This window comes from Tripterygium wilfordii, chromosome 21, assembly GCF_013401445.1.
Source record: "Tripterygium wilfordii isolate XIE 37 chromosome 21, ASM1340144v1, whole genome shotgun sequence".
NCBI lineage: Eukaryota > Viridiplantae > Streptophyta > Magnoliopsida > Celastrales > Celastraceae > Tripterygium > Tripterygium wilfordii.
Genome location: NC_052252.1, coordinates 14,284,507 through 14,297,686, shown reverse-complemented (window position 1 = coordinate 14,297,686; position 13,180 = coordinate 14,284,507). Strand labels below are relative to the sequence as shown.

Sequence of the window (13,180 nt, the reverse complement as noted above, 5' to 3'; positions counted from 1 at the left end):
AATCATAACTGAAAGTTTGTGCATAATCATGTCCTATAAAATGTCACAATTTGTCATGAAAAAATTGTTCCATACTCTTTCATTGCTCAGCTGTACTTCAAATTGAACACCAATGAAAAATCCTATTTTCTCTTCCTCATTTTTTTGTTTTGCAACTTGGAAACAAAGATGCCATAGGTGAGAACTTGGGCAAAACTGACAAATCCACCATGGAAATCCAGAGCGAGATGATTGATACTGGAACGGATATAGAATGAAAAATTCAGAGAAAATGTCAGTCCATCTTCTTGCTACTGGAACGTGACAATTTCCGGTCTAAAGACTGCAGCTGACTTCGTAGGTGTTGGTTCTCTGAAAGCAACCGATCATACTCAAGCAGGAATCCTTCAGATTGCTTCCTTAAAGCAACTTGATTAGCTTCTGCAGCATTCACCTCTCTTGTCTTTGTTTCCAACTCTGATTCTAGATTTTTAAGTTTTGCCTGCATCGCAGTCCTCTCTTCCCCCAAGGCTTTGATTTCCTCTGAACTGCTAGATTTTCCATCTTCAAAACCTCGAGCTTGTTTCTTTATGGCCTCCATGCTCTTCCTTCGAATGCGGAGTTCTCTAATGTAATGGTGTAATCTATCTACCATTAGTGCAAGAAATAGCATTGAACCTGCAAACAGATACACGAGATTAGCATAGGTATGAAGGCCAACGGAATTATTCTGTATTCGAGATGTCAACAGAAAAAGAAACTTCTGAGACTCAAAGCTCTCATATAGATCAGTGTAGCCTACAACTCTCTTACTCAAACGGGTTGCTTTATCCTCCTTGTCGCTACCAACATTGGAGACGACATGCAAACAACACTCAAACCCGATATCAAGTAACTGAGTGGAGGTTTTTCAAAATGATATTGAGGTTAAACCTCCATGATCAAAACAGATAACCAGATCCATAACAAGGACAAAGTTCAAATTTTCAAACAACTCTGGGAGAAAAGAAGAAACATTGCACATTAAGAGGCTGAGTTCACAAATGCCAAATTTTATACTCTTCAGACTTTGATCTCTCTCCAGACTGAAGTAGAGCATATCAATTTGTTGCATTCAAAAGCCCCTTTCAAGTTAGTAGGGTAGCACCAAAATCCTTCCCTATGTCATATACCATACAAAATATCATCACAAGAACCATTGAATATCGAAAATCCATAAATAAAACCTGTACCACCAGTAATGAATAGCTCTTTCATCCCAATAAAAGTTCCTTTTATCTGGCATGGAAATATTCTGCCCTCGAGATAGTATATTATAAGTGTCAAGACCTTAAAACTTCATAATCTCTCAAAATGCTTCCTCATGAGGCTATTAAATCTTGGAAATTTCAGATCATTGAAGTCATTGTCTTTTCTAATTGGGAAGTTTCATCAAACCACCAATCGCAATAACTCAGACACAGAGTTATTCCTTTGCCAATTTCAATGAGCAGTAAAGCAGAACTAAACACTAAAATTCAACAAAACCCACTTCCCAAAATATCAAGGGAAAACACATTATAATCAACATACAAAACGAGAGAACACCAATCTCAGAAAGTTCGATACTTTAAGACACAAAGACGATTCAGATTCTCAAGCAAACAAGACCCACTAAGAATTTAGTATTCAAGGAACAGAAACACAACAGGATACATAGAAAACAAGTAATTACCCATGAGAGTGGCCTCAAGTTGGTGCTTGACCATGAGGACCTGGTCCGTCGGATTATTGATGGAACCTTCATCGATCCATCTCTTCTGGATCTTCACCATACTATACACACTGGACATTAGCACCACAGACACCGTTCCAGCGACGGTCTTGACCACGAAGGGCCCGCGACCGCGCTTCGTGCGATCCAAGCCCATGATCACCAGCTTCCTCAATGGGGTTTTGAAAAGCAGCAACAACACCACTACCATCTCAGAGAATATCACTGTAAACAAAAGCTGAATCATCTTCTTCAATGAGAGGGAGAGAAAAAAATCAGAGTTATAACTTATAAGGGTTCCTTCTTTTTTAGGTAAAAGGAGACAGGTGAGGTGGTGTAAATAAGGTGAGGACTGAGGAGCATATGTGAGGAATGAGGAGCATTGATATTATCAAAAAGAAGGGCTAACGTAAGACATTTAACTGCCACATCAACTTATTTTAACGGATTATTTTTATCTAAAACATAGTTGATGGACTTTTATCAAGTATAAGGATCATTTTCATACTTATTCCGAAAATAAAAGATTGGGACTTTGTTAATTGCTTAATAGTTGTTTTTTTTTTTTCAGCTAATTGCTTGATAGTCATATACCACTCTATGTGCTTAGGGGTCACCATTTGACCCATAGACCTAGGCTTTTCAAAAAAATTAAATATCGCATGTTATTTAAATAAGTTCGGGATTGTTATAGCCCTAATAGTTTTTCAAAAAAATGGACCCTAAAGATTCGGGGCCCTGGACGGTCACCCATATCCCCTGTCCCAGGGATGCCCCTGAAAAGGGAAGATGAAAATGAGATATGAAAGAAATTAAAAAGCGTCATTTGTTGAACCTAAACTTCTACTTTTTACTCACTCAAGTATAATTTAGTCCAAAAGTGAAAACTTATAGCAGCTTCAATGTAATAGTAGGCACACCATATAAAAAGATAGTGGCCCTCAAATCAATGGAGATGGGCTTTCTGAATCATCAATCATTCTATGCATATGTATTCTCATGGATCTCATCATTTAAAAAAGAGAAGGAGAGAAAATTTTAAAGTTTATTTATTTCTGGTTGGTCTCAGAACATGAGTAGGTCATGTAAGATAAGTGAATGACTGAATTAACTGGCTAAAATTTTGAAAGAAGCTGAAAGTAAACCTCCTTTTGGGTCTTGTTATTATAAGTAGCACTATTTTATAGAATTAGGATTAAGTATAGTGACAGTAGCTTTAGTTGAGCTAATAATAATTAGAGTGGGTGGTGCTACAGCATAAACAACAATGAACCTACTTTGGTAGGTATATTCATGAAAACAAATAAATTTTGGTTGAAAATGTGAAATAATTATTTACGAATGTGGGAGGTCGTAAATTCAATTCTTACAATTAGTATTTTCGGTGTTATTTTCCGTAGGCTCGATTTTACTTATCGCGTGGAGTAGGCTGAGTTGGCGGCCTGAGTTTAGAGTTGGTCAAACTGTTCGATGGGCATGATGAGTTGGAGAATTCTTGATTACCAAAAAAAAATGATTCAGACTTAAGAATTAAAGTTGTCTGAGATCGGGAGTTCAAAACTAGTTGGGATATTTCCTGGCTCCATGGTCCTTGCAGCCCACTTCTGGGGGCTTCGACCCACTTACTTGCATGGGTTTCGGCCCAGTCTAAAGCGCTTGTAGTCGTGTTGGAGGTTGTGACAATCAAATATAGGTTTGAAACTGACCCAAGGATCAAAAAGTGGCCGTTGTACTGGGGTCTTCATGGTTTAAAAAAATGGTTGATTTATAAATGAAGAATGAACAAATTTAAGTTACATGAATTATATACAGTTAAGAAGGTTAATTAATAATTAATTAAGGATAATTACTGAACCAGAAAGAATTAGAAGAGTTTGCTTGCAAACTCTTGAGTGGTGTCTGTACAAGAAGATGTTGCAAACTCTTGAGAGGTCTCTGTAGAAGAAGATGTTGCAAGGTCTCTGAGTTCTGATAGGCTCCTCCCCAACTGCAGAGCCACCTGTAACTCCAACAAATCTCCATTTTCTCTTCTTTCAACATCTTTTTCAATTAAGTTTGACTCTATTGTCTCCTCCATGAGCTTGAAGAAACCAGCATTGCCTCTGTACATTTCAAACAACATCCCAACTTGTCCACCATGCTCTATAGCATTCACAACACTAGCCATTGCTCCTCCTACAACTCCCACAATCACAGCCCATGAACCATGACCCACAAATGCAGACCCAAAAGTGGCTAGCCCTGTTAACAATGGACCAGAAATGGCTAATACCCTATTAAGTTTCAGAGCTTTCTCTGCCAATCTCAAGTAATCTTCCTTGTCATTCCTCTTCAAAACACCAACAACTTCTCTCATTTCATTCTCAATCTTCCTACTCCAACCATTATTGCCAAATTTGGAAAAAGGCCTTTGTTTTTGTCTCTGCTGTGGTGGCCACCACACTGCTGGCTCTACATTTGATGGGAATTTCTCCAACATAGCTCCTAATAAAGGAAGTGGGTATGCCCTGTCAAGTGCCAAGACTTTCTCAATTGCATCATCCACATCAGTCATTGTAGGATTTCCAATAGATAACATTGTTTGAATCCGTGAATGAAGTTTCTTGAAGAGCCTACCAGCATTTCTCTGCTCTTCTGCAAGTTGTGAAGGTTGGATCTTGTTCATGATAATTAGCATTCCAGTAGCTGCTGCATAAAGTACTGTAGATGAAACCTTGAGAGCCTCAGATGATCCTCCTGCAATAACTGCACCAGCCAAACCAGTCATGGTTGCAGCTGTGAGAGTGATAGCATTGATGGAATTCAACAATAGTTGGTTCCAATCATCTCTTTGTTCACCAATATTTCTATGCATCTCCACTCTGTCCGCAACAGCTTCCTTGATCACATGAAGCTTCTCTGTAATCAGCATCTGATTATCACAACCACCTCCACTAATAAACGGCTTGGGTAGTTCTTTAGTTGCAATACTGTAATCCTCTCCCATGTTTAGCTCCTCCAGCGCAAAAGAAATGTTTTGAAGCTTTGGATGATATAGATTAGCATTCATTGTTGCATTAACAATCCCTGAGTTATGCCTCTTCAATGAAGTTGAAGTAGTAGCACTGGAGGATGATAATAACATACACGAAGCTTGTAAAGTCGCCATTTTTTTGTGTGAATGGTTCAGGCTTTGAATTAGGGAATTACATACAGACTTGTTCTTCTTGTTGGGACTTTTACAGTTTGTTGTGACTTGTGAGTTTCCTTTCTTTGACTTTTCAACGGTCTTGAAACAGACAATGGCCTCGGACACATAATCTTTTTGTCCTGGTTATCTTTACAGGTCATGTGTTCAGAAACTAATATTATTTGCATTGACAATTTGACCAGCTCATCTGATAAATCACAATATCATAGTATGGTATGAATATGCCAGATGTGAATTTCAGACAAGAACACATGAATTTATTAACCTAATCTGATTTATAATGTATTTTTGTGCAGGAGATTGGCATGGCAATGCAACAATCATCTATTTAATAATCTCTCAACCACCACTCCATATAGATTTGGCAGATTTGTGAAGAGGGTTGTATAAAGTCCAAAAACCAACTCATTATCTTTCTGTCTTTTTAGTGTTCAAACCAAGACAGTTCATATGTAAATGTAAAAAAAGAAGTGATGAATAGAACAAAAGATAACCAGATTCAGCAAATCCTAAATCCATGATTCACATGCACCCCAGCACACCCGAGATAACAATACTGTAGATACAAACCACCTTATTGATCAATTCAATTGTACATGGAAAACAGATCCAAGACTTAAATGTTATTCCATGATACAACACCAATAGGGACAAGGTGCAAGCCCCAAAAAAAATGAGTTCGATCAATCACTTGAGTCATACCCTTGATTTCTTTAGTTTATTTGGCCTTCCCTGAGTTAGTCAATCTCGTTGATTTCGCTCGCAGATTCAGAAATATTCCCCTGGAAATAAGGATCAGACATTCAATTGTTAGAAAAACTCGCAAAGGGGTATTAGAGACAGCGAAGAGCACGGAAGAAGTAGATCAAAAGAAAATAGAACATATACCAGAAAAATGACACAAAAATCTGGAAAACTACACGGAACTGCAGCGGCATGTACATATGGTTTATAAAACCCACAACTGGCCAGAACTGCATTTCGAACAAATTAAGGTTAGGGATTCATGTAATGCATTAACATAATTGAGGTGGGAAAAAAAAGGTAATACCGTCCATGATGTAACCATCACTGTTGGGTATTCCTTCTTGATTTTAGCTTTCACATCCATCCAAGGCCTTCCTGCATTCCATGATTTTGTGAGATTACGACAACGTTATCTTCTTGTCTGTTGTACAGTGTACAGTTCATTTTAAATATTATCTACAGGATACAGGCTATATTATGTTCATATGTCGCACATGAACTCTTTCTAGAGGACTCTGTTTGATCTTGTAACTTACAACTTTACTTCTGTTGCTTTACTATCTTATTTTAAGAAAAAATATCCTAAAATCATAGAAACCATAAAGATACAGATTTTGGTTGGTCACCAGCTATTATTAAGGATTTAATCATGCACATTTCATATGTACCCTAAAAAAATAAATTTAGTGATTTACAGATAGTCAGGCAAACTGTTGCATTTAGTTTTGTCAAGTACTTACTCTCAATAACCGCACCCAGGTAAATCATGAAAAGCAGGTTGTTCAAAGGAGCAGATGTGATTTGCTCCACAAAAACCTGAAATGATTGATTCAAAATTTCGTCATGGCATTTCCTTCATATTTTCATCAAGGAAAATAATAGCAGTGGCATTAATTTTATTACCAAACCAATTGTATGCAAAAATTAATTCAATTTATGCCACCTGACTAGGTGAACACAGCCAAAATCAGCAGAAAGCTTATTTTTTATTGGAAAATCTAGCCATTGATGAAGTATTGTGAAAAACAAAAGAAAGAAATAAGAATTAGTGGTTGTAGGATAGGGATACCTTCTTGGCTACTGTTTTAGTGTCCTTCTTCCCCTTGAAAATTTTCTCCAGTTGCATATGCAGGAAATGCCCGAAAGGTCCAAGATAAGCAAAACCTAAAATCTGCATTGACTATGTTAGGATGCATTGTTTGAAACATGAATACCAGAAATACGTGCATAGACCTCAAATATCAGAGTACCAGAAGCATAGTATAATCTATAATCATTTAACATGGATAGGCAAATACAGTTATGTTTCATAACACCCATCCAAGCACCTAAAGGGAGTAAAAAACCCAACATATTATAAATAAATCACGATGCCTCCAATCATATTGTTAATTATGCTGACCATTAAAATCCAGTTGTAGGTTTGTCCAGCTAAGCCCTGCACAACAGAACGCAAAAACCCACGACACCATTGTGAAATCCAGGTATCTTAGTGTGTGCCAGATGATTCTTTGTGCCTTCAATAACACCAGACTTTATGACTCGGCTTCCTGAGTTACTTTTGAAATCTCTATTGGTGTCAGCAGAGACAATATGGTGATATAATGACTATTTTGTTCAATTACATTCTTCAATAGCAATCTCAGCTTTCCCAATAATTGTTGCATAAGGTTTGTATGTACGAAAATCTTGATGCCAGTAAATGATCAATAGCATTTTAAATCTTTTCAATTCTGCTGCTCTCTTGTGGATTCCAGGTTTCCCTACCATTTTGAAATCCAATTCTCTTTGTTAACGAATAAGCACAGAATAGCATACGTCTCAGTTGGAAAACCACGTTCTAGGCTAATCATGATGATTCAATATCGAAACAACGAAAATCAATTGCAATATGCAAATACTCAATCCAAATGCAGTCAAACATGTTATTGTGATCCATTCTTTCAACCTTAACTGATCTATTGGCATATATTTATTCGATCAATAAAAAAGATTCAAGAATCTTTACCACTTTGAGTAGCACACGTCTCAGTTGAAGTTTCTGTATGCCAGAGAGCTTCTGTGAAACTATGTCACTGATTGCTGATACCGCAGCTGCCATAATCGCCTGATTGAATCCCAATAAAACTTATCATAATATAACTCCCCAAATTGACAAAAAGAGAGAAGCTACCGCACAATTATCTATAAACCAAATGAATTAGAAGTATGAACTATTGAAATTCCTTTCAAAAAGACGAAACAGAGGAAGTACCACCCAATTCATAATGATACATTGTTGTATGGTTGATGAGAAAATGTTAGTGAAGTTAAAAGTGAGATGGAACTGGATACTCAAACGTAACCACTTTCACTAATCGCAGCCTGATAATACCCACCTTTCTCTTTTTCTATGCAAAAACATTATTTTTTTATTCCCAATCCTTCACTTTCTGAGCAACCAAACACATGACAAAAGACACTCGGTATTTAAAAAAAAAACACAAATAGCAGAAAAACCCAAATCGAAATAAGAGACCTTTGTTCTCAGGGGATGTTGCTGAAGTTGCAACATGAACTTCTTCATTCCTTGCTTTGCGATCGATCCCATGTTTCCTTACCCAAAATCCGAATTCTGAGAGACAGAAAGAAAGTCAAGACCTTTTCCTACTGGGGTGCTCTTGGTACAGTATAAAACTCTGTTTCCTCGATTTGTTCCTTATAAAATATCTCAGAAGTAGCTACAAAAATTAGGAAGGTGATGTGGGTAGGTGACCATAGGGCAGATCCCGTTAAAAGAAAATAGTGTGGCGGATTATTCAATGATTTCTCAAGAGAATCAATTTTTTGCATATGCTGCTCTGCTTTGTTATTCCACGCTTCAGCTTCGTGGGTCACTCATCCTGTTCAGACCAGTTGTAGAATTTAATATATTTATTTCCTTACCAAAAAAAACTATTTTTATATAGTCAATAATTTTTGCGGATAACTTTTTTGGGCTCTTTTTTGCTTTCTAATGTTAGCAAAACTCCTGTTTTAAATGAAAAAGAAATAATTTTTCTATCTTTTCTTTGTAAATGCATATCTTATTCAATGACTAATACTTTTGGTAATTTAATTTTCTTTTTTTAAGTTTGATTTGTGCACATCTTTATTCAGAAGATTCAGATCCGTACAAATTTTCAGTCATACAATTCTCTGCAGCTCTGTATCTAATGGTATGAGCTGTCATCCATGGAAGCATAGTTGAGTATTTACATGAATAAATGCACTAAGGGCACTTGCAATGGTATGTAATTATTGGGCTAATAAAGATATTATCTTTTATTGATATAACTGTATTGTGAAACGTGTTTTGCTTATGTAACTGTATTGGGAGAAGTGTTTTGTTGATGTGGATGTATTGGTATTTTGTGTTTTGGCGTAGTTTTGTTGTGGATAATATGAAAGAATGAAATGTTGTTGGATTCCATGTTGGATGGGAAGAGAAAGTGTATAGAAATTTGTGTTTTGCTGATGTGGTTATATTGAAAGATGTGTTTTGCTGATGTGGCTGTATTAGAATAGGTGTTTGACGTAATTCTTGTGTAATAGAGGTGAGATCTAAGATTAATTTTGTTGGGGACAATAGCACTTGCACTATTACAAGTGCCCTAATAGATGAAAAACGGAGCTTATTTTAGAATTATTATTGACTAAACAAGCTTTACTGCATCAAAGCACATATTATATCATAAATTTAGGCTCTACAATTCCTTAATAATTATAGCATAAAATTTAGATCTAATGGTGAAATTTAAAAAAGAGATGATTTGACTCATACAAAAATTATATATTCTAAAATTCAAAGGGAATTGTAGACCCCCGAATCCCTTCAAAACTCAGCGACTCTCCCCATTTTTGCTTTTGAAAAATTAATAATTACCTAGGATTATATAACTGGTTAAAGATTAAGCAGTCCTTCAGTTACAAGACATGCCCATGAATGCTCCTTGCCTTCTCCTCCATCATATTCAAAGCCTCCTTTCAATGTTTGAAGGTCCACAGCACAAATCAAATCTACCATCAAACCCTTACTGGAGTCTAAGACATCAGTTTCCTTCTTAACATTAACTAGCATAAAATTAAGATTTTGGTCAAAGATTTGTGCTAGATAAATGAAAGTAAACTTCACATGGAACAAAGAAGATGACATCTTTTGTTCAAAACAAGCTTTCTGCACAAAGACAAGGAGAAAGAGTAGCAATCAGATTTATAAGAAACAACTCAAGATAACAAACAATTAGAATATCAGGTCGCCGGATCGCTTAACTAATGAATCAAGATGGCTTGTAGTATTTTGTGGGTACAAATGGCATTTTTGTGACAATGCCATCATTGGCCTTTCCTCTGATCACAATCTTAACCTTGGTTCCTGCCTTGTGAAGCCCAGATTTCACATATCCCATGGCAATGTTCTTCTTGAGGCAGGGGCTAAACCCTCCACTGGTAATTTCACCAATGTTCTTCCCCGTCTCATCCTGAATCTCACTATGGGATCTAGGAGGTGGTCCTGTCGAGAAGAACCCGACACGCCTGATTTTTGGACCCTCTTCGAGTATTTTGAGGATTACTTCTGCTCCTAGAAATCCACCCTCTGCTCTCCTCCTCTTCCCGATAGCCCATGTTAGTCCTGCTTCTACAGGTGTTGTATGTTGCTCCATGTCATTACCATATAAACATAGCCCAGCTTCTAGTCGAAGACTGTCTCGAGCTCCCAGCCCTGTTAGTCTTATCTTCCCTTCAGACTTTTCCAGGATGGCTTTGGTGAGGTCTACTGCATGTTCTGAAGGAACTGAGATTTCAAATCCATCTTCACCAGTATATCTGGAAGCCTCAGTAATGGACAAAAGTAAACTTTTATTAAAAATTTCAACCACAACTGAGATTGAGCAGAGAAGAAGGGAAGAAGGTGTTGAATGCAAACTGACTTAAATGGAACCCAAGCATTGGCTTGAAGTAAGAGTATTTAAAAGATTGGTGATAGATATAAATTCTCAGTTTGATATAATTTATAAAGAAAAAGTTTTCAATGTGGGTATTCAAGAATCTTCATGCAAGTGAAAGTGATCGATTTGGGATAGTCAAGAGAGACCAGTAACCACATACGCACGCACATAAAAGAAACCAAAAAGAATCATACCCAGTCCTGGTAAGGTAGCAGTGCACTCCATTGATATCCAACATTAGAAACTCCCCAAAATACACCTTGCTCAAATCCTCTTTTGTCAGGTGTTGGAGAACTGGGGCAGCGAGAGGTCCCTGCATGAAAGGAATCCATTATAACTTCATATATTAAGTAAAGTGGATTATTTACTAAATAAAGAGACACTGCATAAACTAAAAACTCACTTCATAACCTAACAATGGTCCTAATTGGAATCAAATACAAGGTAACCGTGTCCTAATGTGATTCCAGAACCTCTTTTTTCTTATTATTCTGAAGCAGGTCAGGCACCAAGCATAAACATATCCTATTGCCGGAAATTTTTGGAAAATATATGGAATTCAGTGAAACAGGTCAAGGGTAGGCAACTTATTCAAATCAGTGAAAAAGATTCTCAGAAAAGGAAAGCAAATGACTGCAATGGAGTAAACTAACACAACACTTCCAACCACTCCTAAAGGAAAGTAAAAGACTTTAGGGGCTTCCATGATTGCAAAATCAGTATCATCAATCAATCTTAAAAGTAAAGGCAAAAGATAACAGAGAAACAAGTATGGCAAAAGGTAAAATAGAGACAGATATCTGTCCAAACCAACAACTGACCTGCAGTGCTAAAAGAGATCTCTCATCATGGATGTGCCAAGAGACATCTCCCCCTTTGCTCTTGAATGCCTTCATATGCTCTTCAATGTGAGCAAGATCTTTGTCCCGACACCCTGCATTAACAACCAGGTATATGTGATCATCCTTCACCTTAGTGATCACCGAATCATCAATTGCTCCTCCCTTCTCGTTTGTAAAGACCGTCAGAGTCCCAGTCCCGGGCGCAAGGCCAGCAACATCAGCAATTACAAGCTTCTCAAGGAAAGGAATGCAGTCCTTCCCTTTGAGGCTCAGCCCACACATGTGGGAAACATCAAAGAGGCTACCATTTTCTCTACAATTCACTGTAGAGTCCATGATGGAGTCCTTGTACTGAATAGGCATGCTCCAACCAGCAAATGGCACCATCTTGCCCCCATTGGCGACATGGAAGTCATAGAGAACTGTCTTTTTGAGCTCAGCTTCTGAGGCAAAATATCGACGAGCGACAGCTTTCTTATCAGCCTGAACAAGACGGCGGGTGATAGATTGGCCAAGCTGCCACAAACCACCTCCTCTCATTTTCTAAAGTATATCTGGTTCAACACAAATTATCAACCCTCGTAAAATTAATCATTATCAAGATGGCCATCTGAGAATTAACCCAAATCACATTGGCAAGTTCATAAACAAATGATTATGGATAATCAAAATTCAAAAGGGTATCTTTTCAAATAAAGACAGAATCATAAGGTTCAATGATTCATTGATTACCTTCTCAGACTAGACACAACAAAAAACAAACACATATGTCGTACTTGTAGCGAGAGTGAGAGAAAGCAGTAGACTAAACCATCAAATTTTAATAACACTCGGCCGCACAATGTTGAAAGACATTTTACAAACATCTCAACACTTTCCTTAATGAACCACATTTGAGACATCAAAATCCCAATCTGACTGATTCAAGTTTCCCAGTGTACACATTACATATGGAAAAAATTAAACCTTTATCCTTTGGCAACCTCCTCTCAATGTAATGTAAAACCTGAATTCAAAAAATTACAATGGACACCAAACGATGTGAATACGTGGAAGACACAAACTGATCAAAGAAACCAGGAAATGAATACGGATTGAGAAAGAACACAACATTCATCAAAGCGAAAGAGTAGCATTCAGATACAATAAAATGGATGGAAAGAAAGTCATCCGGATCTCATTCACATCTTCAGAACAACACAACAGCAATCATCCAATCGGGAAAACACAAGAACGTCTTAATCCATTCAAGCCATAAAAAAAATGATGACTGAGAATAGAAAGAAAGGCTAGGCGGCTTACAGGTTTACAGGTTTGCTTCCCTTCTTTTTTTGGTGTTCTTCAAAAGCGAGCGGATCCCTCTACCCAACAGAGCATTTCTGCTGCACCCACGAAAGAAGATAAAAATAAATCAACTTTTTATATAAGATAGTGGGTGAAGGAGGCTTTTCTCTGCCTAATCCAACCAACACTCGATCGCTAGTGAGTGGTGCTAGGACCATGAGCAAGCCTTCCTCTGTTCTGCTGTGGCTAAGACGTATAATGCTTCGTGTCTACTGGGAGAATTGAACGGCTGTCAAAAGATCACATACAAACTGGTAGAATCTTTGCCGTTTGATTGCGTTCGATCTTAATTTAAGATTCTTCCACAACAACCCAATCTTTCTACTTTACGTGGGACCCCCGTGATGGGTGGTGGGTA

The 13,180-nt window shown here is 37.4% G+C and overlaps 4 protein-coding genes across 4 annotated transcripts; all 4 read right to left on the bottom strand.

Annotated features, from left to right (window-relative positions):
* Positions 1-5: 5 nt before the first annotated feature.
* Positions 6-2,116, bottom strand: LOC119988339 (B-cell receptor-associated protein 31-like). The gene is made up of 2 exons (XM_038833339.1): positions 1,694-2,116; positions 6-657 (listed from the first exon to the last, which is right to left on the bottom strand). The coding sequence occupies exons 1-2, from the start codon at positions 1,977-1,979 to the stop codon at positions 275-277; spliced, it is 669 nt and encodes a 222-aa protein (XP_038689267.1). The 5' UTR covers positions 1,980-2,116; the 3' UTR covers positions 6-274.
* Positions 2,117-3,497: 1,381 nt separating this feature from the next.
* On the bottom strand, positions 3,498-5,062 carry LOC119989981 (probable F-box protein At4g22030). The gene has a single exon (XM_038835771.1). The coding sequence runs from the start codon at positions 4,878-4,880 to the stop codon at positions 3,597-3,599; it is 1,284 nt and encodes a 427-aa protein (XP_038691699.1). The 5' UTR covers positions 4,881-5,062; the 3' UTR covers positions 3,498-3,596.
* A 334-nt stretch (positions 5,063-5,396) lies between these two features.
* LOC119988463 (peroxisomal membrane protein PMP22-like) lies at positions 5,397-8,523 on the bottom strand. Its single transcript, XM_038833510.1, has 7 exons — positions 8,188-8,523; positions 7,678-7,776; positions 6,739-6,840; positions 6,410-6,485; positions 5,974-6,044; positions 5,811-5,896; positions 5,397-5,704 (listed from the first exon to the last, which is right to left on the bottom strand). The coding sequence occupies exons 1-7, from the start codon at positions 8,257-8,259 to the stop codon at positions 5,641-5,643; spliced, it is 570 nt and encodes a 189-aa protein (XP_038689438.1). The 5' UTR covers positions 8,260-8,523; the 3' UTR covers positions 5,397-5,640.
* Positions 8,524-9,802: 1,279 nt separating this feature from the next.
* On the bottom strand, positions 9,803-12,986 carry LOC119987618 (aminomethyltransferase, mitochondrial). Its single transcript, XM_038832523.1, has 4 exons — positions 12,781-12,986; positions 11,458-12,032; positions 10,831-10,949; positions 9,803-10,514 (listed from the first exon to the last, which is right to left on the bottom strand). The coding sequence occupies exons 2-4, from the start codon at positions 12,016-12,018 to the stop codon at positions 9,968-9,970; spliced, it is 1,227 nt and encodes a 408-aa protein (XP_038688451.1). The 5' UTR covers positions 12,019-12,032; positions 12,781-12,986; the 3' UTR covers positions 9,803-9,967.
* Between the last annotated feature and the right edge of the window lie 194 nt (positions 12,987-13,180).